The sequence below is a fragment of the Aythya ferina genome (assembly GCF_964211825.1).
Source record: "Aythya ferina genome assembly, chromosome: 1".
NCBI classification, from domain to species: domain Eukaryota; kingdom Metazoa; phylum Chordata; class Aves; order Anseriformes; family Anatidae; genus Aythya; species Aythya ferina.
Genome location: NC_140296.1, coordinates 22625524 through 22652801, shown reverse-complemented (window position 1 = coordinate 22652801; position 27278 = coordinate 22625524). Strand labels below are relative to the sequence as shown.

The 27278-nt window shown below is 41.2% G+C and overlaps 1 protein-coding gene across 1 annotated transcript in view; it reads left to right on the top strand.

The window, feature by feature from the left end:
• Window positions 1-25985, top strand: part of UBL3 (ubiquitin like 3) — a 53503-nt gene extending 27518 nt beyond the window's left edge. Inside the window, exons 2-5 of the mRNA XM_084525681.1 lie at window positions 15113-15221; window positions 19175-19261; window positions 23716-23793; window positions 24230-25985. Coding sequence (XP_084381807.1) covers window positions 15113-15221; window positions 19175-19261; window positions 23716-23793; window positions 24230-24282 — 327 coding nt within the window. The 3' untranslated portion in view covers window positions 24283-25985. The remainder of the gene's footprint in view (window positions 1-15112; window positions 15222-19174; window positions 19262-23715; window positions 23794-24229) is intronic.
• Window positions 25986-27278: the final 1293 nt, after the last annotated feature.

Here is a 27278-nt window from a genome sequence, read left to right as displayed (position 1 = left end):
AAATGAATTGTTGTGCACTGGTTACAGTTACTAGACTAAGAACTGAACTGTGCCAGGTGGTGCTCGGGGTTGTAACGTGGGGATGTTCAGATTCCAGACAGTATCTGGCACAGCGTAGGCTCATCCAGCATACAAATCCTTGGCTTGTAATATAAATGCTGCACAGTATTCATGCAACGCTTACTTTGTATAATTTGAGAGGCTGTTTATTTAAGTAAACAGTCTTGCCTGTTGAGGTAATCAATGAAATACAGTTATATGCACATGAGAATTCATTATGTTATTTGAAAACTAATTTATGAGCGAGGATGTTGATCTGAAAGGCAGATGATGGCACGGTTGGCGCTGGCACCACTACGTGACAGTATCACTAGTCGCAGGTTGATGCGGATTGACTCTTCAGCTGAATAGTTGCCCAGGCCGAGGGTAGCTTAAGACAATAGTGGTCTTGATAGCTGTTTTGTGTGACAAACGCACTTTTCTTCTAAATGCCACATCCTCCTTTCAGCTTTGTGTAAGGATTTGTCTCCCAAACTACTGGGAAGAATGAAATAGTTCTGACTGCGTGGACTTGCCTTCTCTTCGCCTAGAGCAGCTGGATTTTCTGTGCTGTCCCGTGAGGATGTTCTTGAAAGTTTGTAAGAAATGGTTACATCAACAATTCTGCTACTGTGCTGTAAGTACGGCTTAGTAAATAGCAAGAAAATCCCTTGGCTGATAACTAGAAACTTTTGAGCTGCGTGAGTGTTAACATCAGGTTGTGTACACAGCGCTGTCAGTCAGTCGATAATACCTACGTGCTTGTTGCCCTGAAAGATTCATGCTAAAGGGTGGTGCATCTCCTGGCAGAGAGCTTGCTAAGCCTTTTCTCGCCCAACACGTAGCTGAAGCAACCTTCATAAGGTTGTGACAGCATCAGTGACGACATGGCACCTTTCTTTGCTGTAATGACAAGTACAGATTTTTTTTCTGAACCCTTTTTGTTAAAGATTGGTTTTGTTAAGGATTAGTCACCATAGCCGAAACACTCATCTGTCCACAGCTCCGCGCAGAGTCCCAGTAAGAAAAGACATTTTGGCTTGTTTGGTTTTGGGGGTGTGTGTGTGCTCTCTCTTGTAACATCAAAGTCATGTTTTATTTCAAATAATTACGAAAGTTTAGTAACTGTCTGAGGCAGTAATTCTCCATTAACTATTGTTAGTCATAAGCAGTGAGGTTTTTCATAACGTGGTCCATTATTGATTCTATCTTGCCAGACAGTCATGCCTCTTTGGAAACCCACCATAGGGTTTGTGGAACTATTAATGAAACACCCTTAATTTCAAAACATTTGCTCTGTAGATGAGCTATAGCTTAGAAGTGTTATGTGTAAAGCAAAACAAGAACTGTCCTAAAAAGCTGACAATCTGGGTAAATGAGAAACGAGAGAGAGAGACGGATCATCTCCATACCTCAGGGAACCTGTGGAGGCCAAGTGACCTGCCATGGCAAGAGGCCAGGAAATGTTCTTCTGGCGTAGGTGAGCGCTGGCTGTTTTGCAACCAGTCCTCATCTGGTGAGTAGCATCTGCTGGCGGTATTGACCACAGAAACGTGGAGGGGAGGGTTAAGGGTTTGTAATACGACTTGGGTCTGAAATGATTTTATTCTCATAGTGTGTGAGGAAAGAAACCTATTAAATTCTCCAGGTGCTTGTGTATTTAGATTCAAACCAATTAGTTCAGGGAAGCAATACTATATTTTTTAAGAGGCACAGATACTTTGGGGAGCTCTCAATAACATGCCTGTGTAGTTGTCCATATATAGGGTTTTGCAAGCCGTAATTAAGATGCAAGCTAGAACACATGTTGCCCCAGATTCGCAGAAACCAACCTTACTCACTGCTTTGACACAGAGCAGATGGCTCGTTATAATGTAGTTGTTGATGCAGGAAGAACAAAGAGCCCTGACTGGTGTTGCTTATAATCGCTTCCAATTAAGACTGTAATGTCTTCAAGAAGGCATCGCTATTTTCCCCTCATGCGAGGGGTTTAGTGAGATCCTAGACCACAATGACACTTGTGCTTAGAAGATGCCTGGATATTAGTCGGTTCTTGAATTTAGTGGGTTTTATAGATATTTTGTTTCCTGGAGGGCTGGAACCAAGCTTTTTTTTGTGTGTGATGTGATGCTTTTTGCGTAGACTCTGGTTAAAAAGACAAATGGAGGAAGGAAGAAGATTTTAAGAAGATATTAAATGTGTGCTCTAAAAAGCTTTTATTATTAATATTATTATTTTATTTCCCTCTTTGGGTGAAAAGTTTTCTCCCAGATGGAAAAAGGTTGGTTTAGACCTACTGCGACTTCACAGCACCTGGCCAAGGTGGATCCAGTTCCCTTTGGATGTCCTTGGCCACTGTGGTGGGCAGAGCTCCCCAGAGCCACACAGAGGTACTGCATCTGGAACTGCATCTACCAAGGAAGTTGAGCAATAAGTTTACAGCTGGTGAACTGTGTGGTTCTTACTCCACAAAAGGCTTAATGATACTGGAGGAGGAGGCCAAAATGCGAGGGCAGCTTTAACTGGCCAGTCATTAGTAGATAGTCTGGACTAGCAAGTGCTCTCCGTGATGGAAACAGGCAAAGAATTACTCCTAGGCTGCCAGCTGGTCGGGAGGGCAGTAACAGCAAGGTGGATAAGCTGTGCTTTTTAGTATTTAACACAATAAATAACTGGATCAAACCTGATTTGCGTTATCTGCCATTAATTTCAGTCAGTTGACTTCAGCAGGCGTAGCTTGGGGATGAAGTTTTGCCACCATGTTTAAATGGAACAACAATATTTAAGCTTTATATAACCGTGTTTTACCTTTTTGCTGAAGGTTAAGGGTAATTCCTTGAGGAGGGAAAAATCGAAGGTATAGAGCGGTCATCACTCTGAGCTGAAAAGTGCAGACATAGGTCAAGGTCAAGCTGTTTGCTCCTGAAGAGTTTTATTCTGAATAAATTGGCACCAGCATCGCAATCCTTCATCTCTTACCACATGATTCAGTGTTTTCTCTGGGCTATTTTAGGATGAAAACAATTAGAAAAGGTTGTGTTCTCATTCATATCTAAGGTGATTGCTTTTGCAAGAATAAACAAGATGTATAGTCAGTGAAACATCCATTTTGATTAAAATTTAAACCATCTTTTGCATCAGAGAGAAAAAATATATATATGTAATGCTCTATCTCTTGTCTTAAATTATCACAGCTCAGTGATTTAGATAGTGCTTTGGAATGACAAAACTTTGGCTGACTGCCACGATACACAGCCCAGAGAAACTAGGAATCAGTGGCTAATAATAAAAATTTAATTTTATGGTATTTCCACACGAGTGAGCTGTAATGCGTCTCTAATTCAAGGTGCAGCTCTTCACCTCTGTCCTGTCTTAAAAATACTGAAGACTTTTTCCATTTTATTTTTGATGCTCGCTCCCAAGGCTTGAAAAATTTAGTAGGTGCAGGCTGTCTGAGATGCGGGATCACACAAGGAGGAGTCGGCAGAATCCCCGAAGGACTTCACAGTGATAAACTGAAAAATTGTCTCCTGTTGCTGGCGTTGTTACTGGGATGTAGGTCCTGATAGTCTTAGGGATGGTTTTCGTTGATTCATTGGTCTTATTAATAACTTAGTGCTGGTTTCTGGGAATGATATTCGCCTGGACTTCCAGGGGACCACCTCACTGTTTATTTGTCATTAGGAAGTGAGGTATTTTTCTTTGAATTTTCAAGCTGTAGCACCTATATCAGCTGTAATCTCCGTGTTTAGTCACAGTGTGTTATGTACAGTACAGTGAGCTGCGTCAAAACCATGTAATGCAACAGGTACTGCGAGAAAAAACACAACAGGAAACAGAATTGGATTCAGAAGATCATTTTCTGGCTTTTTTCTTTTTGCTATAGTCTGGTTTGGAACAGATTTGCACTTGTTTGTCACTATCCTTTGTTTTTTGAGGCTTGAAGAGTAGCAAATCTTATTAGGTTTTGCATGGAGATTGATTAGTTTTCAAGGAGAACTATCACGGCAGGAATCTTCATGCTCGTGGAGGGAACTAAGGGGTGGTCCCCTCACTTCCCTTTTTCAATAAATGGAGATTAAAGATTTTTCCGAAGAATTCTGTAAATTGGTTAGTTAGTTGTGTATTCTCACAAAAAGACACTAATTTTGAAGCGATCCTTAATTGCTGTTGCAGTCTTGCATTGTTCCTGTGGGGGAGTAGGAGTAGGGGGAAGAGCAAGGTTTAGGAGTTCTGCAATAATGATTAACCAACGGGTTTGTTTAAAGTTTGAATAACTTTAAAATAGAAATTAAAATTCAGTTTCCTCTTGCAATACCTGTTGTATTAACATGGTTTATTGTATATAAGGATACATTAAATGTGTAAAAGCCCATGGGGCCTGATGCTGTGCATCCCAGGGTCCTGAGGGAGCTGGCTGATGGAGTTGCCAGATCTGAAAAGTCCTGGCTGTCAGGTGAAGCTGCACCTGGGTCAGGACAGTCCCAGCCATGAATGCAGATGGGGTGAAGAAAGATGGGGTGAAGAACTCACTGAGAACAGCCCTGTGAGAAGTACTTGGAGGTTCTGGAGATTTAGATTAGGTATAAGGAAGAAATTCTTCCCTCCGAGGGTGGTGAGGCCCTGGCACAGGCTGCCCAGAGAAGCTGTGGATGCCCCATCCCTGGAGGTGCTCAAGGCCAGGCTGGATGGGGCTTTGGGCAACCTGGTGTGGTGGGAGGTGTCCCTGCCCATGGCAGGGGGTTGGGACTGGGTGGGCTTTAAGGTCCCTTCCAACCCAAACCTTTCTGTGATTAAGTACAGCGATTATAGTCCATATACTATACCCCTTTAAACTGTGTCTAGGGAGGAAAGTACAAAACCAACAACTTAATCCCTTGATTTGTGGCAGGCTTCAATATACACATCCGTGCTTACTCCAGCATGTAGTGCAAAGATCAGTGGGGTGTTACGGGAAGTTTGAATACTGCCTTTTACTGGTGAATTGCCTGCCTGCCTCCTTTGGTTATTATTTTTGTCAATCCGTCTCCCTGATACTGCATTCAGATGAGTGAGCGTTCCTCTCAGAAATAATGAAGTTGGCTCGGAGAGCTTCACTTTTCTCTCCTGAAAATTAGCATGTAGAGCTAGCCCTTGTCCATGGCCGTGTGCTGCTGGCTATTATCGTTGTTTTGATTGCCTCCAGTTAATAGCATTTCCCATGAAATGTCCAATTTATTTTTGGGGACATTTTGGAATGATTTCTTCACATTCACTTTTTTTTTGTTGTTGAACTTAAATTCTGCTCAAACTGTAGCTGACTGTAACCGAAAGGTTACTTTGAGCTGTGTGTGTTGTCTTCTTGACCGATTCTGGTTATAAAATCCTCATACCTCCAAATCCAGTTATGGCGTGCATGGTTTGGTCAAATTCCCATTATGCAGCAGCAGGAAACTCAGATTTCTGCCTCTGTTTTCTCACAGCGCACAAACAGAGCATTCAATATGCTTTCCCCAGCCCGTCATTAGCTTTTCTTTATCCTTTGTAACCATGGAACAGCTGCATCTGAAACTTCTAGGAACGTGAGTTAAATGGAAATTTAGACCCACAAAATTGGTTAAAGATGGGAAGAAAATAATGGATTGAGAAGGGTGCAAGGTACCCATCTGCCCCTTGGACTTGAAGAAGCAGCTGTCTTTGGGGCTTTCCTTTGAGTTGTGTTTCTTCCTTGGTTAGAGCAATATTTGTTTGCAAATCTGAGCTGTTAGTTCACAAAATAAGCATTCAGACTTAGATCTCCTCTTAAAGAAGAGATTGAGCTGTCCTAGATAATGTTTAAAAGTTCCATGTAAACACTCCTTAAATCTACGAAGTGTTGAATTATACGAGAATTAAATCCAAACTGTAGTGTTATCATTATTCACCTGCAGCGAACCTGTGAGCTTTGAACGCCAGCTGATAGCAGAAGGTGAAAGCAAGGTGATGGCCTTATCCAGTGGCAGCTCTTGAGAAAACACGGCAGGAAGGTCACACAGATGGCACGCACTGATCCCTCTTCTGAAGCCTGGAGTCAAATGCCGGGATGTGTGTCACCAGGAGGCATTTTTAGGGAGATAAAGATCAGAAAAAAAAAAAAAAAGAAACGAGCATCTTGTCTTCTCGCTCCTACTCACCAGCTTCTCCCGTATGCATCGTGACAGGATGCGGCGTTATTACTTCCAGTGTTTTGCAGTGCCTGGTTCACTGTGCTGGAGGGATCGCTACAGTGATCTCTACCAGAATTTCATGGTAATTTTCACTGCGTCGGTTTCTCCGTTCTGTGTTTTAGGCAGTTTATTTCAAAGTGCAGATGTGTTTATTCCAACAGCGCCCTGAAAGGATGAGTGTTGAAAACAGCAGCCTTGGGTGCCGTGTGGTTGACTCTCTGTGCCTGTTTTTCTACCTACTTATACTGAAGCCTAATTCTAAACCGTGGTCTTTTGTATCTTTTAAGTACATCTTATCACTGCAGTGGAATTAGGCAATTCTGTCATAACACGATAGAAATCTGTTTTGCATGAGCACGATGAAATTGCCCTGTCTCTGGCTGATGAGTTATCAGAGCAGGTCTTTATCTGCATCTTCCCTGTGCAAGTGGATTATGCAGACAGGCTGAGGGAGCTGCGGTTGTTCAGCCTGGAGAAGAGAAGGCTCCAGGGAGACCTTATGGTGGCCTTCCAGTACCTAAAGGGGGCTACAGGAAAGCTGGGGAGGGACTCTTTGCCAGGGGGTAGAGTGAAAAGACAAGGGGAGTGGTTTTAAATTAGAAAAGGGTAGGTTTAGATTAGGTATAAGGAAGAAATTCTTCCCCCAGAGGGTGGTGAGGCCCTGGCACAGGCTGCCCAGAGAAGCTGTGGATGTCACATCCCTGGAGGTGCTCAAGGCCAGGCTGGATGGGGCTTTGGGCAACCTGGTGTGGTGGGAGGTGTCCCTGCCCATGGCAGGGGGTTGGAAATGGGTGGGCTTTAAGGTCCCTTCCAACCCAAACTATTCTGTGATCCTGTGGAGTATTAGATGGTAAAGTGCACGTAGAAATCTCCATCTTCCACTGGAATCAATTGCATTCTACTGGTTATTTGTGACAATATCCATGTTAACTTAATTTGAAGAACAATGTTTCCTAGATATTTCTTCTTAAAAGACAGCCCTTGAACTCACTGGAGGACGCTGGTTAATGTATTGCCATTGTTCCAGTGTTACTTGAGCTGAAGTGAGGGCATGGCTGAAGTGTGTCCGAGCACTGTGACTTCTAGTTCAAGAATGCCACAGTTTCTATAGAGACAGCTTGCTCTGTCACAGCTGCCGAGGTAAATGCTGATAGGATTTTGCTTTTTCCTCCTTTAAATAAAATTTGATCATGCTTCGGGTTGGTTTCCTTTCCCATCACTTCAGCGTTCTCTGAAATTTGCGTAGTTCTTAGCAGTGCAAAGCTGTCTTAGTCAATGCTTGTTTGATGTGCAAGTGTTTACCCATAAAAATGTATTTGCTTCTCTTTGCAGTGATGTGAAGATGAGTGTGTCACTGGGGCTGGTTATGAACTTCACGTTAATCTTGAGTAGGGTGATGCAGGGTGGTATTATCACACCTCTACGGCCCCGTGTCGGAGCCATCGTGCTATCACAAGTGGTACAGCTTTGGATGAGTTACGTGGGTCTGTCTGCCAGCTGGCAATGAAACCTCAGAGTTTTGTTCTGCCACGTTGACAATTTACGTCAATTTATGTCACTTCCCATAACATATGTCGTTTTCTTTGCCCTGATATGAAGTAAACTTAATGTAGGTGCAGGGTAATAATTGTAAGGGTAGAAATAGTTGTTCATTTTGCCTGGAGACCCTTCAAGTCGAGTCCAGAATCAAGGATCTCTTGTTCCTTTCCTGAGAGCTCTTGCATCGCCGGGCAGCACATTCGTTCTCCTCCTTGCTCTTGTACTTTCTTCTCACTTCGTGTGCCTGTCTGTCAGTCTAACAGCCAGGCAGTTTCTTAGCCAAACATTATTATTCTAGATGTCTGTCTCTTAAAATTTCCCAAAAGCTCTGGAAATCTTCAGCAGACTGCGTGGCAAAGTGACATTAGATCCAACGGTCACGAGCTGATACAGTTCGTATTCATATCAAATGGAAGAATAAACAAAACAGGAGCAAATACATCTCTGATACACCAAGGCTTTGGATTCCAAGGGTGTAAATGCTGATTAGGCTGCGTGTGTGGGGTCAGTATAAGGAGCATTGTCTGAAGAGTTTGCAGGCTTGCTGTTTCAAGTCAAAGCCATTAAAGGTATAAAATAGCTGCATGCAAAGTGAGTAAAAGGATGGAGGGAGAGCCTTCGAAGTTGACAGGTAAATAACCACTTCAAGCAGGACGTTGAGAAGGAGCAGAGAAGTGTAAAACAACTCAAATTCACAATGTGTATTTACTTACCAAAGTTCGATGATGACAGATTCATTATCCAGTTTGCTTTGGAAAGGTGGTTTTTCAGATGAGGAAAACGCAGAAGAGGTCAAAGTCTGGAACTCAGTGAGTAGCTGAAGTTTTGTAGGAGAGGATTAGTCTGGGAAGACGGATTGATGGAGTGTGTGACTTGGGTGAAGATGGTAAGATGCTGATGAAATCTGAGGATGAAAACTTGGAGGCATCAGAGAGGATCGTGCCATCATATGGAAAAGATTGGGTTATCTCAAAGGCTGAATTAGTAGGAACAAAATTAATTGCATTAATATCAACATATCCTGTACATAACGGGTGGTTAAGGTAGTGTAATGCAGATTAGAAGTTCTGTGTCACGGGATTGTCTGGACTGGAGGAGTATTGCAAAGTTACTGAAATGCAAATGTGAGGCAGTTGTGGTCTTTGTGCAGAAAACGGAGAGGCATTTGCAATAGATTTAGGAAGGTTTCTTATCACTTCATAAAATCTTGATGATATTCTCTGAAACGCTGTGTACAGTTCTAATCGTGCATACTTAAGGAAGATGAATCAAAGCTGAAGCAGATGCAGATGGAAGTGAATTGTAGAAGCACTCAGTGTGGAAAGGACCTTGAGAGGTCTCCAGCCCAGCCTGCTGCTGGAAGCAAGGTCACCTCTGCAAGTGGACTGAATTCAGAGGAGGTCGCCTGGGGCTTTGTCATTCAGGTCTTGAAAATCCCCAAGCCAGAGCTTCCAGAGCATCTCCAGGTTACCTCTTTCACTGCTTCGATGTCCTCAGGGCAATTTTTTTTTTCCTTATCTCATTTGAAAACCTGTTGTTCCCAAGACTCTTGTCTCTTGATCTTCTGTTTTGTACCTCAGTCGAACGGTCATCACGTCAGCGATTTCCCCATAGGTATTTGAAGGCTGCTCAGAGGTGCCTGCCAAGCCTCCGGGCTAACCGAGCCCTGTTTCCTTAACCTCTGCTGATGTGCTTCGGAGCCCTGAAGGCAGTGACCACACCAAGCCCGCCTGCTAATGAGGAAAGCCTTTGCTTGTTTGGTTTAGCAAGGTGTCCTCATCTGCAGATGGAGAATAAACCTCCCAAACCCTAAGGGGACAAAACCCCGCTGTTATAACTGAAGCCTGAAGTAGGTCTGGTGTCAGTGGGTGTACCCTGGCCAAGAATAAAGTTGTGCTGGGAACGGAAAGGAAGTTTCACTCAATAGGACAGCCAGGATCTGGAGCGTAAAAACTGAAATTCTCAATTTATGGATGGGGTTACATGAGATGGCATCTACCTTACAAGTGAACAGGAGTCTAGAACCTGCAGGATTGTCCTGACACGGCCTGTGTAACGCTGCTGCTTCACGTAGGCTCCTGTTCAGGCTTGGTTCAGCCTCTGAAGTGGATGGGGTGGAATTCAGCAAGTGGAGGGTGCTGCGTGGTGCTACATGGTCGGGAGCTAGCAGGCAGCTCTTTGGGCTGCAGTCACTAAGAAATTTCGGCTCACCTTTGGAGAACAAGCTGCTTTTGTACAATTATGAACCTGAGCTAGGAAGTAAATGTGTTGGGTTTTGAAAAGTGAAGCTTCTGAGTGCTGCTTTCTCATCCTTTCCCCCTCTGGTCCATTCTTAATTTTTAATTAAATTTTACATCTTAAAAAAAAAAAAGAGGAAAAATTGTCTTGTGTATGTATTTCAATCTTAAAAACAGCTGAACAAAAGCAATTAGTTTAAACTTGGGGTCGTATAGCATGCGGTGATACGATGCTCTTCCTCCTCTGTGTTTTAATTGTAAGATGGGAGGAATCTTAACCTGCTGCTGCAGCGTGAAACTGATAAGAAAAAATGTTTAACTGAGTAGATGGGAGCCACTTGGCCAACAGAGTATTTCCTGATGATTGTAAATCCCTCATTCCTTGATGTTTAAGAGGCTTTCATTTCTTTAACTTGGGCTGTGAAGTTAGAAGCACAGTGACATGAACAAACTCGGTTGCACAAACTCAGTAACACAAAACACAACTTCTACATCTGCATCTACATAACCCAAATTTTGTTCCAAAAGATGCAATTGCACAGCATTTGTTAATACATACTTCTGTGCACAAGCATTTTTTATTACTATTATTTTAGTTTGTAGTGTATAATCTTTGCAGTTGGTGCTGTAAGGCATAGATGTGAGTTTATGGCCCTTATGCAGCTTGCTGTAGCAAAAGGTTGGAATTCCCTTTGGTGTCCTAAAGAAAATATAAAAAAATAAATAAATCAGGACAGTTCTTGTTACATCCCCTGTAGAGAAGAAACTCGTCAGGGCCATGGGAATCAGACGAGTATCTCAGACCAAGGCTCTTACAGTAAGGAAGGCAGAGGGGCTGTAGGCATATGATCTCAGATGATACAGGCACAAGTTCCTTGCAGACTTTTAACATAAGGTGTAGTGGTTTGAGCTACTCTGTATCCTAAGAGTCATTTTGGAACTTGAAATTTTGAAATTGGCTGCTTCTGAGTCAGAACTTCTCTGCCAAACCAAGACCTGTCTGTTCCTTCCTTCCATTACATGCACGTGCTCTTTTTTTTTTTTTTTTTCATTTTAGATATGGACTTCCATCAGTGGCCTTGTGCCAGAAGGTTTGTTTCAGATCCCCTCTAGTTTGTTTGAAGTGGGATTCTCAGGCGTACGGGGTGAGAAGCGCAGCAGTTGCAAGCAATTCACTTCGCAGTGCTCTCGAGGGGAAATAAGATTAGGCTCTAAATTTAAAGGCAAGTTTGGGGATTCTGTGTTTCAAACCCTTTGAGGTAACGTGATGTTCAACTGAAGATTAAGATTCCTTCGAGCCAAGATTAAGAAATATAAATACAGAGATAAATATATCTTATATATATGCATATATATAGACAAACATGCAAACTAAACGTGTCAGGGGCATGCTGTACTATAAATAAGAAAATACTTTAACCTTTTATTGGAGCAGCTGTTTCCTTGCACTTGATGCAACATCTGCGGGACTGATTTAAGGATTTATTTTGGGCTCCTTCTGATATTTGGTGAGACTTCTTGTTTCTTAATGAATGTATTCTTCCCCTGGTTTAGACATACTTTGTGGTAGATGCTGTAAAGGTATATGTGGTATATGTTGATATTTGCCTTTACATTTGATAAAAAGATGATAGTCTTTTAGATATAGTCTGCAGCAACAAAAAAAATCACTTATTGGGCTATCCATCTTGTGGAGGTGGGAAGGAATTAAAGTTTTTCAATTTTTTCCTGGTGCTTATATTGATTTTTGTATTTTTAATTAACTGTGGAGATATGATTTAATCAAACTTCCCAGGAAGCAGCATTAGTTTTGGCTAGTTCTGTGATATACTTTTCCTTTCTGTGTTTACTTTAGCGTGCCTGCCAGTTTCAAAACACGGTAGCGAGAATAAAAAGAAAAGAAATCTCCTTAACGTTGTGCTAGCTGGAGAATAACTTCAGTTCTGTATCAGTGCTCTGCCATAATTATAAGTGTTGGGCATTACTAATAGCCTTTTTCTTTTAATCATCTCCTTGTAGGATGCAGATCCCGCAGTTCTAAGGAGCTGATAGGTTGGTGATAGAAACATTCGCTGCCTAGGAAAGCGTTCTCATCCTCAAAACATGTAATCCCCACCACAGATGAGCTCCGCCCTGATAAATGAGATCAAATCCTCAGGTAGCCTGCAGAAAATCAGAGCTGGGGGACAGCTGGGCGACAGGGAGCAAGCTGGGGGGATGAGGAGCTAGTTAGAGCGGGGACACAGACGTGGGGGGAGGAGGGGAAGAGGAAGGCAAGCTGCTGGAGCAGAAATTTCCTCGTTTTATCCTCGACTGTGTACAGCAGACGCTGCTGCTGAATATTTGGGGTTGGTTTGTTTGTTTGTTAAACAGGCAGCCCATTCCCAAGTACAATAACAGCTTGTGACGCAGTCTAAACCTCCGAAATTTTTGGCAGTGTATCGGAGTTGTAATGAGATGCATTGACGCTTAAAGGATAATTAAAGATAATGAGGTATAGAGAAAGTGAAGTGGGAAGGCAGCGCGCTGCACTTCTGAAAGCCAGATGATGGCAGGCTGACTTTCGATGAAAAGAACTGATTTTCTAAATAGAAATTGTTACAGTTTCATCTGGGTATGTACATAGCAGCCGATGCGATGCCAGATTGTAGACTGTTGGTTAAATAGGAGAAACTGGGATTTAGTAGAGAAAATGAGTGTATAAAGGGGCGAACATAAATGGCCTGACTGAGAGGAGGGGGAACTCATTATTGGAGTCGCTGTGGATTAATTCTCTGATCACTCTTGCTTCATCTGACTCCGTGGCAAAGGTAAACATCAAGGGATGTTGCTGCCATAACCTGTGGATGATGTGAAGTTCAAAAAAAATGTTCTCATTATAGAAGGAAAAGCGTGACGCAGAAATGTCTGGGTGATTTTGTAGGGTTCAGGCCCAGACATGAGGGAGATCCCGACCGTTTTTGTGGTTGCAGCGTAAGGTTTTGCCAACTTCTTTCCACTTGGACTCCTCCTTCCTTTCTCTGGGAGACGTGGAGCAGTAGGAATGGGGTGAAATTTGGAGCTTTAGGGTGTTACAGGCTCAGAGCCTAAATAATCGTGTGGATGAAGGTAGGTCAGGGTACGAAGTAGCCAAGCTCATGGTGTGGTGAGCTCTGAAGGAGGTGTGTGCCCTCCTGGGACACAGCCACAGGGGGTGTTCCCAGTAGGTGCTGGTGGTGGTGGAACAAGCAGCTGGTGAGACATCGCTGGGTACGCTTCCGAAACAGTCATCTCTTTGGAGGAGGGGGAAAAAAAAAAAGACTGAAACATGCAGAGACAGGCAGCTGGGGTGAATGGGAAAATGGATATCTCGTTAGAGAAAGCTTGAAGAGCTCCTCATGGGCAGTCCGACCAAAGAAATCGTCTGTGGAAGTGTTGGCTGTAAATACACAGGTGGGGACTGCTGAGGGTTGGGGGAGCTATTTCAGCTGAAACACAGTAGAAGCAAAGCAACAAGCGGGCATCCTCTGGCTGCCACTAAATTTAGGCGTAAAATTTGAAGTTGCAGTTGGGTTTTTGGAGTCGGTGGGGCTAGTTCCGAATTTTCTGAATGAGTTTCTGTGACCAAACAGCATTCCTGCAGCTTCAGTCCTCGGAGGCTTCTCGTGATGGGCAGGGATGATGTGATGGTGGTGGCAGCATTTCCTCCGAAAAAAAGCAGCCACCTGGCATCTTCCCTGGGCTAACGGCACAGCTTCTGTTTTCTGATGGAGGTTACCAGGGGCATGGGAGGGGAACTGAGCCCTTTCATGTGGATTTACCCTTGCTGTGTTTGAAGTAGATGCTGAATTGTTTTTTGGAGAGATCGTTCTCTTCATTTACTTTGATGAAATGTGCAGGATGATGGAGACTTTAATTTTGGATGCCTCCACTAGATTCACAAAGATAGGTGGGATGAACCCAAGCCAAAGCATTTAAGAGGGAATAAATGATCTGTTTGGGATGTGGACGTGAAGCACCAAGGTATTCAACCCTGCAAAAGTCTTGAAAATTTGGTCATCACTGTACATTTTTCCTCTTGTATTTGACCCAGACAAAGAATTTCCCAAATTCCAGTGAGAATGTTTTCTAGAAGTTTTCTAGAATGAGGGATGCAGGTTTTTTTTCCCAGTCTGATCTAGAAAAAAAGCATCCAAGCAGTTGGGTTGCCCAAGTCTTGCTAAAAATTGATGGGATTTAGGCTTGTAGGCCAAAACACAAGGTACATAGACTCCTTGTCATGGACATTGGGAAGCGTTGGCTACCCAAATACGTTGTGTGACCTTGTGGTTGCTTGAGAACTGGAATCTAATCTCTTTTGCATTGTAACTCGTGTCATAGTGTCTCTATACAGATTATTTTGATGCTATATGGAAAAAAGCAGTCAGTAACTTGCAGATAGAAGGGAGGACAATTGTAGCTGAAGATGCTGATGGTTAGATAAAGGAAGTTGCTGATACACTGCGATGTGCTGTAACTTCATTGCATGTGGATCTCAGCAGTTTTACTTGTAGCATCAGGGCAGCAATGGAATAAAGTTTTGGGTTTGAAAGAGAGATCTGTGGCGGCTGGGACCAAGGGAAGATGTTCAGTTCCTTGGGTGTTTTGTAGGAGGAGCAGTGGGTGAGATCTGGGCTGATAAATGTCATACTAGAGGAGACTGACTCTAGAGCACACAGACTTTGCAGAAGTATATTTTTCAGTGCTGTGTGTAAAGGTTAATTCTTCACGTTCGTTTTTATTCAAGATGATATGTTGCTAGTGCTTCTGGCTGGAATTTCTTTTATACTCTGCTGAAAGCTTTTTAATGTTGCAGTTGATTTGATCACTATCTATTGGAATCTTCTGGTGGTTAATGTCAAAAACATCAGCCGTAAGGATCTAATCTTCCTAGATGGCATAAACAAACAACATTTTATTGACCTCTTTGTCCTTATATTTAACACCATCTTAAAGTGTATTGTCAGATCACTTTAGAAAAATCTTCTCCAAAACATGACAGCTTATAATAATGTAAAAAAAAAAAAAAAAAAAAAAGTAAAGTCTTTTTTTTTTTTTTTCAGTTACTTTCCTAATAATGCGTTTTCTTTACAGATAAATTTGCGCCTCATCTTGGTGAGCGGGAAAACGAAAGAGTTCTTGTTCTCACCAAATGACTCTGCTGCAGATATTGCGAAGCACGTGTACGACAACTGGCCGATGGGTGAGTAGTTGTGTGCCTTTGGCATTTTACTGGCGAGTTCAAAGCTTCCCTGTGCTTTCAGGCTGAAGTCCTAATAAACCTGCCTCTGTTACCAACATTCAGATTATGTACGCTCGTTGTGTATGTGGGCAGAGATTTACATAGAAATACAGCTGCCATCCTGCCTTCTTCCTGTGTCTTAGGTGGGGTAGACTTGTAGGTGTCTTGACTATTTCCTGTTTTTTCCCCTAAAACTTGCTTTCTCAGAGTGAAGTTACTACTTTCTCTCTATCTTTAGATTCTTTTCTTGGTCAGTTTTGGTAGCAGATGTAATAACTGGAAGACCTTGAAGTGTTGGAGATACAAAACCTTTTATGTGAGGACAGCTAGTGGAAAGCATAGCGTGTCACAGGAATACATTAATGGTATTCAGCCTCAAGTTCTTCTCACTTACTACCTTATCTTGGAAAGGATCTGTGTTAATGATATTTTCCCAGGAAAAAAAGTGTTATGTAAAAGAAGATTTTAAGAGGCATTAAAAGACGGGAGACTGAAGGTGTTTGTATAAATGTATTTGGTGTTACGCGGGAATATCAAACCAGGAAAATTGAATTGAAAACTAAGATGTTTATTCACATATGTGAATGGTTCCACAAAAACAAAGTCCTTCTGTTTTCCCTGAGTATGATTTCGTGGGAAAATAGCCAAAGCACAGGCATAGCCTTATATATGATGAAAGAAAATGCTTCCTTTGGTAGAGGACTTCATCTGGGTTACTATTTTGATGTGAAAAAGCCTGCTATTTACACAAACTCCAACACTGCGATATCTGTTCCTGTGGTGAGTTCCTCGAAGAGGTAGGACGGACAATCTATGCCATAAAGTTAGTGCTGATAAGCTGTATTTTAGGCCTTAAACTTGCTATCTTTGAGATCAGGAGGAACAGGGGTTTGGGTGACTTGTTTGTTTGTTTTGGTGGGATGCAGCGTTACATGTTTAATAAAACACGTAATGAATGAAGAAGTTGTAGTCCTAAGTATTAGATAGAGATGTTCAGCACTTTTACAGCAAGAAATCTGGTTGGTGAAGGATTTTGTTGGAGCTGCTGCACATGTTTTAATGCAAGCCTGGAAAGTGGTTGGCATTGGTTGTTCTTTGGTTACGTTTGTCTGAATTAGTAAAGACAGAACTGTTTTTCTCTTACCCAAGTTTATTCCTGAGCATGTGATCTTGCAGTCTGACATCTGCATCCTACCTCTTCGTATGCAGGGCATTAAGCTCGGAAGCAAGGGGTTATTTCATGAGTTTGATTTGTGCTGCGGCATGTGATGAGGAAACCTTTGGCAAACTCAGTAGTTTAGGCTTGTGATGTGATACATCAAGTAATACTGAATACTGAAGGCAATAGTAATAATAAAGGTGATTTCCTTCCACTACAGCAAAACAGATGCATTGGGTGGTTGTAGCATTGGAATGAGCGTGCGTTGTGGGCTCGGTTCAGCTCTCCTTTATGCTAGTAAAGATTAAAGGCCAGTAAAGTCACTGATTTTGGTGGACATAATACAGGTTGACAGAACAGCACCAGAGATGAAAGTATTGCCACATTAGTGTTCTGTTATGTGAGTTTGTTTCTAATGTGGTCTACTCCTACTGCAACCTGAGGAGCTTGAAGGTTGCAGATGGAGTTTCTGTCTGGGAGGAAACCCAGTCTGCAAAGTCTCAGCTTTAAAGAAAACAAAAAGCAGAACTGGACGTACAAGCATTGGTTCAAATACCTGGTGTCCCCCAGGAGTGCTCTGAATCTTCTTGATGAATATTTAATTGCCTGTGCAAAGAAGAATAACGTCAATGTAAAAGACACAGGAAAAAACTACTTGAGAAAAGTATGTAGGTTTTCACATGTTACTTGCCTACAGGCTATTTGCTGAGTGAGAGCACTCTTCTGTACCACAGCACTGAGAAATCCCAATGCGGACAAAAGTTTATGTCAAACAGAGGAAATGATTGTTTTTAGTGTCATTTTGACTTGTCACGATCTTATGAGGAAGAAAATTCATGAGAGATCCTCAGTCATATGCCTAGCAAGCTTAAGGCCAAACTCTCCTCCAATTTTTGTAATGCAGCTGTTAATTAAGGATTTCCTGATGGGTAGTGGGGAATGCTGACTTAATTTCATGTACAAATCTAGGTAGGATTCCTCTTCCCTGCCTTCCTTCTAGACAGTGTTAAAAGATACTTGTTGTACAGTGGTTATCTGCTATATTTTTAAAAACAACAAAAAATTTTAAAAGCCTAGGTAAATATTTTTTCCTTTAGTCATCATTGGTGGAATTTGAAAATGGAAAAGGTGTCAGAAAGAAATGTTTCGGACTGTGAGCCAAGAAGCAAAAATTAAAAGAATGGGCAAATTGGCAGGTTAACAGTGAGGAAATACCTGTGCCAAAACACAGTCTGTTGTCTTCTGGTTGCTGTTTTATATCGCTACGGTCCTGTAAATTGGCTTCTCTTCACAGTCCTCGTCTCTGTGGAGTTCAGATGCAATAGAGTAAAAAGAAAGAAAGAAACCAATACCTTCCAAAAAATAAATAGTTTGTCCTAGCAGTGTGGTAATTCCGATCCTTGGTTGTCTTCCCAGCACAGCAAAAATGGCTCGTGCAAGACAGTCGCATCAGGCGACGAGCGGAGATAATTGCAATTCAGATGGCTTTGGCTGCCGAATTTTACCCCAGCTGCTACCCCAGGCCTGCTGCAGCAGCCTCACCTCCCCGGCCTCTCCTCGGCCTCCCCCATGCTCTCCTTCACACCAGGGCCTCTTCGGATGCCCCCCACAGCACTGCCTTCTGTTTTAAATGCTTCCCTGTCTCCCCTTTTCAGTTCCTCTCCTTTTGTGGGGCCGGTTGCCGCTGTCCGTGTGCTAATTGTATGTTCCCAGTAAGCAGGTCGGTGTCTGTCTGTCCTGATCCCTTGCTGAATATTCATTTTCATATAAAAACACTACAAAAGCAGCAAAAAATCACGTCTGTGAGCAGGTGTTACCAGGTAGCTGGTCAGCTACAGAGCAGAAGACACTACTCCCGGAGAGAGGCCATTTAAATTCGGCGTTTAAAGGTTTTTATGGTACTTATTCTGAAAGCAAAGTGCAGATGTATTTGTTTTTCACATTGTGACGGGGAGCAGCGAAGGAGTGGGAAGCGATCATCTCAGCTTATAAATGATTTATTGCAGCTGAGGCGTTATGGGAAACGCATTATAGGAAAATGCAGGCTTGTTTTTCCCGAATCACCTTTCTCCCCATGAAACCATATCCAGCTTGTTCTTGGAGAAGTTCCTTAAAATACGCCCATAAAAGCCTCCTCTGTTCGGCCTCCCCGCAGCCGCTGTCGGGTCGGGGGCTGCTCATTTCTCTGCCGCCTCTGGACACGGAGCTGGCTCAATCTGGTCGGCATCGAGCACCGCCGAGCTGCCCACGCCGGGCTTGGGGCTCTGTGATCTGGGAATCCTCTTTCAGATGACCGATCACGTGCGCTTCGGCTCTGCGTGTGGCTGCAGAGAGGCTCGGGCTAGGCAGGGAACTGGGGAGGATGAGTGTGGCTCCAGGATGGAGCCCCTGGACTGGAAGAAATCAAGGCAATTTTAGCAAAGTGGGCGTTCAGCCTCGGTGTAAACAGGAAGCAATTTGCTCTTAAAAGTATCTCGTGCAGGGCTTGTGTGTATGTTAAATAGCTCATGTGATCTGTGAGTTCGTAATATTTATATTTATAGGCATAGAATTAGGGGATTCCAATGCTCAATATCACTAACACATTTAAGAATAACTTTCAGGAGTGAATTGTCTTTCTGTATCTTTAGTCTATGCTCTCTGTGGTGTTTCATGCAAGAAAATCCTCTCCCAGGTTTTCTTCTTAAGTAAAGGTGAGAAATAACCAAAGACGTTGGCATTACAACCTAACCGTGGAAATTCTCTTCCTTTTCAGACTGGGAAGAAGAGCAAGTCAGCAGTCCAAATATCTTGCGGCTTATTTATCAAGGGAGGTTTCTTCATGGCAATGTGACACTAGGAGGTACGAAAATGATTTCCATTATCCATGTTACAGCCAGGCAAAGGGGATTTTTTGTACGATGCAGTAAATACTAATTTGGTGTTGAAGATCACAATGTGCCTTGCTGCGTGCTATTTTGCTTTGGCACAGGATGACATTGCATTTTATCTTGCATATTTTTCCATCTTGTTATGACTAGTTAAACTCTGGGATGTACCAATTGGCAAGTCAAGTCTCCTCTTGCATTAAGAGGCAGTAATGTTGCTTTTATCTGTTGTCTTCCTAAATAGAATATTTTTTCCACTTCTCTTACACTGTATTTGAGGGCAAGTTACTACATAAATGTCTCAAGTGCTTCAAAATATTTTCTAAAGATTATGGTAATTGGCTAAACAATGCTTCAAACCATAGTGCAATGAAGAAAGACACCCTATGAATGAGAATGAGGGGAAGCATTCTTGATGTCCAGTGCTCTCCCAGGGATACAATTGCATAGTTATGTGAAAACAAAAGTAAATGGCTTCACTTCGGATGCTAAGGAAATACAATTCAATTATGCCCCCTTGTGGCAAGTGTTTTCATGCAATTACACTCCTTGGTGGGTATCTTGGATGGAAATATGACACAAATTTGTTGCAATCTTTCCCTTTATCAATCAAAGTTGCCTCTTTGAGCAATTTCAAAAGGAAATTATTCAAAGGGACCTGGGCAGCCTTGAGAGGTGGGCCCATGTGGACTGATGAGGTTCAACAAGTCCAAGTGGAAGGTGTTGCACTGGAGCAGTCAATCCCAGCCATGAGCACCATGAGTGCTACACCAGGGCTGGGGCCCCCAGCACTAGAAGGATGTGGGGCTGTTAGAGTGAGTCCAGGGGAGGGCCACAAGGATGGTCAGAGCTGGAGCACCTCACCCAGGGAGCTGGGGATGTTCAGCCTGGAGAAGAGAAGGCTTTGGGGAGACCTCCCTGCAGCTTTTCAGTACTTAAAGGGGGCTTATAAAAAAAGATGGAGAGCATATTTTTGCTCAGTCAGATAATGACAGGACAAGGGGGAATGGCTTTAAACCAAGAGGGTAGGTTTAGATTAGGTATAAGGAAGAAATTCTTCACCCAGAGGGTGGTGAGGCCCTGGCATAGGCTGCCCAGAGAAGCTGTGGGTGCCCCATCCCTGGAGGTGTTCAAGGCCAGGCTGGATGGGGCTTTGGGTAACCTGGTGTGGTGGGAGGTGTCCCTGCCCATTATAGGATCACTAATGAATTGTTTCTGAAGTCCAACTGAACCTGAAAGGAGTATTTTTTGACTGCTTACAGTGGCCTTTCCCTTAAGGAATGACTGGGATGATTCAGCCCTTGATTTTCTTTCTGATGTTACTGGTGTTGGCTGGTTCCAATGGGTTTACTCTCCATATAAATCAATTTTTAATCCTGCTGTATATACTGACAAGATCATCGTCAATTCACCTGAGAGAACTATGTAATTCTTATCTCTTCAATTACCTGGTGCCAATGAGCACAGCTAGTAGAAGTTAAGGAAGCAGTTGAGACAAGTGTTGTAAATTTTGGTTCATCTCTGGGATTACAGACATGAGATTTATCATACATTTTTCCAGGCAAGTACAGCTAAATGGGACTTTCTTTACTAATCATCTCTAGGTGTTGTTCTTGACTACCAGTGCTTGTTTCCTTTACTGATACCTGTCTAAATCTGAAGCAATCTTGAATATTTGTTTAACAAGTAAGGCTGAAAAATAATAGCTGCGAGCTGTTGACTCTTGCATCAGCTCAGATCCTCCCCGCATTTTGGACACTTACTTGAGTTCAGGGCTTTTTAGTTCACTGTTAATCATTCATGCGTTGCAATTTAATCATCATGATTTTACCCCGAGGATCAGATATGTATGTTAATATTTCTCAAAGATCTTTCTGTTGCTGCATTGCTTTAATAATAATAAAAAAATAAATCCTAAAACACTGGCTTCAGTTTGAACAAATTTATCTGGAGTAAGATAACAGCTGAAAGGGCAACGGCGATTCATGATTGCCTGAAAAGACTTTAGGACTTCAAAGTTACTGCCAATAACCCCAAGTGAGCTGGCTATTTTTAAAAGAAAGGGGAAAAAAAAACTTTCTTGTTAAATACCAGACATATTTAGTTTCTTGTGTTGTCATCATACAGTTCCATTAGGCTTTTCTGTTTGCAGCTCTGTGTAACTGCTGTAGCACACAGTGCTTTATTTGCTTTGGGTGATTAGGAAATATTGACTGGAATTTGGACTTACTGTGTACTGAAGGTCGCTTTATCAACCAGCAAAACAAGAGTTTCCAAGGAAACAGCTTGTTGTGCGCTTTTTAAAGAGGAGACCCTTTTCAATCCCATTTAAAATGATATTGTAACGCTCTAGTCGTAACCTTACATGTGGATAGGATTTGAGACCCTTTTAAAGGGAGACGCCTCAAAAAATGACAGGTAAATAGGAAAGACTGGCTTTTGAGTGGAAAAAAACGTATTTCAGAGAAACCATTTCTTTTGCCACCTTTCTGAATGGGCTGTCACTACAGGAAGAGCTGAGCTGATGGCATTGCGAGCGGGAAGGAGATTGAGATGGCTCTGCAGAGCTCGCCGTGCCTCTGCCTGGGGTGCTAGAGCCACCACTTGCCTCCTGCCTCCGCGAAGGGCTGGGGAGGAAGCGGGGCAGAGTTTGTTGTTCAGCCTCCAACAGGAAATTTTACCCTTGAGTTAAATGCTTTGCAGGTTGTGCCTGAAGTGATACATCTGAAATAGTGAGGGAGGTGACAGCCCTATTTGTCTTGTTAGGTAGTGGCAGTAGGCAATGCTTTACTTGCATGGCATGCACATACCAAAAGAAGGTGAAAAGAAAATTCTGATGGTAAAAACTCTGAAATAAAAGCAGGATTACATAGATGAGAAAGGAATTCAATAAAATTTTGCTTTAAGTAAGGTGAAGGGATGAAAGAGCAGAGATGATAGAAGGAAAGGGTTACCGAGCATAGGTTAAGGTGCTCTCTTTCTTTCACGGTGCTCCAAAGAAAGCCACTGTTGGAAATTGCTAATAAGAACTTGTGTGAACTATGCAAACTATTAGCTGAAATGAATTAATTAAAATATTAGCATACTTTTTACTTGATTACTGTAAATAATTAATCTCCACAGCTCACTAATCAAGTCTCCTTGAGTGTCTTGATATTATATAAGATGTCCCTAATGTGATTAGTTCATAAAATCTTGGTCTGTCCTGGGTCTAAGAGTTTCTGTAATGAAAAGAATACTTTTTATACTGAGTTTAACAGGCTCTTAACGTATTCTTTTCTGTGATACAATGAAAACTCTGAATCGAGTACCCAAAATACTTCATCCTTGCCAAACTTTAAGCTATCAATAGCTTCTAGTTGCAGGCACAGGGCAGTCCTTCAGGTAAACTAAGTGATGTTCAGATCTGATTTTTTTTTTTTTTTCCCTAGACAGCTCTTCCCACAGCACAGCTACGTGAGAGAAGTTTATCTGTGTATCCCTCCATGTTTACACCAGTACTGCAATCGTGACTTGATTTTTTTTCAAAGACATAGGCCATAAAAATGAGTTAGTGTCATTGTTGCAGCTGGGCTTGTATTGAACGTAAGAAGTAAGGAAATACTACATTGTGGATTTTACTACTGAATGCTGGATGTATGCTGTAGTGATTGAAATGAGTAAAAGGATTTTCTCTTCAGTTACCTTCAGGTTTATTGGGCTTTCGTTATTCATTTATTCACTTAAAATGATTTGGTGCACCGTGTGTGAAAATATTAGTTGTAAATTGAATTTAAGAGGAAAAATTCTAGTCGAGGCAAAATGATTTGTGTGCTTAGGCTTAAGTTCTTGTTACATTTATCATTTTTTCCCTTATAAATGGGGGAACAAGCTTCAAAGAATGCATCCTTACATTGCATTTCTCAGAAAAATAATCAAGAAAGTTGTTTAGTCTTAGGATGAGGCATGAGGAAATGTAACTAAAATAAAGAACTCATTAAAACAAACATTCAGAAATCCACATCATGGATCTAAGTATGTTTTAGGAGAATCTGTTTTTCAGCAGTGGTTTTTATGTTCTGGGTGTCTTAGAACTAACAATTCGCTGGTTGACCTAGCTGTTTTTTTTCCATCCTTATGAATAAGGGCACGTTAAAGCACCTGAGTCTTGGCCTTCTGCTTTTACTCAGAAGAAGGAAGCTAAACTTCATGACAGGGATCTCAGACCTCCAAGAACACCACGTTTCAAGTGATTATTATCAGGTTCTAAGACTAATCTGCAAAGCTTTAGTCAGAATGCCTTTATAGATTTATTTAATAAGCAATTCAAACCTAACAGTATGAACTTTTGGAACAGATGCTAATCCAATCAACATTCGTTTCAATTGGGTGTTTTGAAGAAAGAAATCTACTGTAACGTATTAGTAAATCTCCCTTTCTCCTTTTGCAGCATTAAAACTTCCTTTTGGCAAAACAACAGTGATGCATTTGGTGGCTAGAGAGACATTGCCAGAACCAAATTCTCAAGGTACGCTGTGCAATAGAGGTACTTCTCACTCAATTATGTGGCAAAATAGTCAAATATCTTACAGGCTTTGAGTATTTCATAGTGGAGAAAAGTCCTTGTGGTCTTGTGAAGCAAGTATTAGAATGCTTTTGTACATCTTCCTTATAGAAGACTAAGAAATTACTTTTCTTTTTTAGCATTTCTGTAAAAAAATAAATAAATATATATATCAAAAATTACTCAAACCTTAAAAGCTCTGTTTTTATTGTTAAAAAGATATTCTTGATTTACTTTCATCATTTTGTTATTTTATGTATGCATGGGGATAATAACGATAAACACATAAATATCTTCACTAAAAATAGTAAGACATTCTTCAATCAAGTCTATTCATGCACAAAACCACCTAATCATTTTAGAAACGGCTTCTAAGCAAAACTTTCTTCTTGTTCTGCAGGTCAAAGGAACCGTGAAAAAACTGGAGAAAGCAATTGCTGTGTAATCCTGTAAACCTTGTTAGCTTTACCTGCTAAGTGTGATGTAATATAGTCTTTGTCTTTCATGCTGCTGGAATAGAAGAGGCCCTACCTTGCTTCAAACACCTGTAGGAAGAGCCTGTCTGTAAATCCATGGAACTGAAATATTACACGAACACTGTCTCATTAGTCTTTTTTTTTTAAGGAGAAAGATCTATGAACACTTTCATTGTGTTTTTTTTTTTTTAATTCCTGCTTTTTGTTTGTTGAATAATCTTATAATACATCGGTTCTTGAACAAATTTGATCTCCAGAAAAATTAATGTGTTCTTTTCCATAGCAGGAATCATTTTGCTGCCAGAGAAATGTCCATTAACCGGGTCTAACTATAGTCAAGCTTTCTAGATGCAATTTGCACTAAATATGGTTGACAGTATATTTCTTATCAACAATCTTTAACAATATTTGAGATACCTAGTAATAACCTACAATGCAACACTGGAAAATAGTATATCTATAATTAAAGCAAATCTCATTTTTGGCCAAATCAAAGGAAAAACTGTTAAGTCCATTCTACCTGAGTCAACCTTGGTGGCCGAACTGGCACAGAATACTAACTAAACCGAGTCTAACTATATATATTTTCACTACGACAAACAAAAAAACTATGTGCCTGTAATTTAAAAGCACTCTGTAGAGGGCTGATGAAACTAATTTTTTTCGTTACTGCGTGCACTCTATCTCGTGCGTTAGGTGAGTGCTTAATTCAGACAGCACAAACAAGTGCAGAGAGTGCATTTCCTAGCCTTAATATGGGAGGGGTAATTTCCTGTAGTTCATAGGCTTTTATTATTGTGCATAAATGTTAGAAAACATCATTTACTAATCAATTTTATGTATTTGAATATTGGCAATTGGTGTTTTTCAGTCACTTTCTCATCTGTACCTTAGTGTCCAGTGTCATGCTTACTCATTAGAGACTTCAAAAGAATTATTAAAGTTTAAAAAGCAAAAAGAAAAACCTCTGCCATAGTACTAGTTTTGTTTCTTTACGTAATCTGCATTTGGTATTAGTGCTTGCAATTGTATTAAAATCAAAAGCTGAGTTTTGAAGGCATACGTAATTAAAAAAGGATGCCATTCTTTCATTTCATATCAATAATTTAAACATTGATATGCTAAAGAAATTTGCACAGCACTAAAGCATGAGCTAGTTTCATCTAAACCTGTAAAAATAATAATAAAAAAATTAAAAAATAAAAGATTTTATATTTTTTTCACTGGGGAGGAATTCTTCCTGGCTGAAATTACAAATATGTGTAGAATATATTTAATAAAAATCTTATAAAATACATAACTATAGAAGTTAAATATAGATTGGCGTGTAGTATAATAGAACAATATTCCATATAAATAGCTTTAGCCTTTAAAGAAAGTCACAGGTTGACATTGTGTTCTGTACTTAAGTGTCCACAACTCCTACAGATGTTCCGTGTAATCGTTTTTTCGAATGATTGGCATCATTCAAATGTAATCAGGTTATTTTACCCATTGTTACTGCTTTGATGAAATGCTTTATATGCAGTAGATTTACAAAAATATTGTTCATACTGATCAGAATTAAATTTGTATAGAGCAGAGTTTTAAAATAAATTGTAAATAGCACTAAACATTTTCTTTCTGCAACCTGTACTGATAGACTCCTCTGTAAACTAAATAAAAGAATATTGTAGTGCATCTCGGTGGTGTTTTAAGGGTTGTGACTGGGTCTGTAACTAGTTTTAATAATACTTCTTAATCTGGAAGCTAATAAGGACTCCATTTTACTTAAACAAAAAAGAAAAAGGAGGGAGGGAGTAAAAACTCCTAGTGGGATTTATCACTTCAGTTTTGATTCAGTAGCATGTTGACTTCAGATTTTGAGCTCTTCAAATGCTCGGTGACTACTCTTCAGCCCTCCTGAGAAGGATGCAGTTGTCTGTACTAAATACTTAAATGAAAAGTGGAAGTGTTCCTGGAGTGTGACCACAGAAACGTGTGTGGGGCCCTGGGTGTGCTCTCAGAGTAAGCACGAGGTAACTTGTGCACCTCCATTTCGTCTGCGTTGTGAAAAGAAGTGGCCTAGGGTGTTGGGTATTTTCTTCTTTCTTGCTAAGTTGATAAATAGGCAACTATAGTGAAACAATTTTTTTATTAAAATTAAAGTGTTTGAAAGCCATCAACTTAAGACAGCTATGAGGAGCGTGTTGTCATCTTTATTCATAAAATGAAGCTTCCCTTTTTCCAAAACGCTGGCCACTTGAGTAATGCAGGCTCAGATGGGGAATAGTTGTTACAATACAAGAAAACGAAATGGGCTGAGGCAGGACTCCTTTTATTAGTTAAACCACTCTAAAATACATATATTTTTTTTGAAAATGCTTTAAATGTAAGCACATTTTCTAAAAGCAGCTAGGTACTTAATACTGTATGAATATATGAAAATCCAGTAGCTTCTGGTTAAAATACTTGGCAAGCTTGAATAGTGATGTAGAGTTCCCTCTTGTTGAAATGAATAATGTACACGTACGTGCTTGTCCAAGCAAATCTTTGCATGCTGCTTGGCATTTAAAATGTGAACTTGTCAAAATGCAAGTTCTGCAGAAGCCAAGCAGAACTGCTGCCTTAATTTCCATGCGAATTCTTGGAGCTCCATCAGTCCATTCCAGGACATTTCTGTTGTGTCAGGGTAGTGGAAAACTGCGGAGAAGAATTGCTGAAAGAGCTGCGCGTTTTCCTGGGATGCCTTGTCTCGGGGATTGTAGTGCATATGAGTCAAAAACAAAAAAAGCAGCAGGTTCTTAATCCCAGATTCCCCAGCCTTGCTATGTGTGTGCTTCTCTTCTCTGCTGATTGGAGTCAAGAGGATGCTTCTTTGCAGGGTCAAGCTGTTGGACAGTCTGCTAATGCATTGGAGAGCCTGACATTTGATTTTTACTCTTCGACAGAAATGATATTTTCTCTCGGAGGTAATAGATGGCCATGAGGATG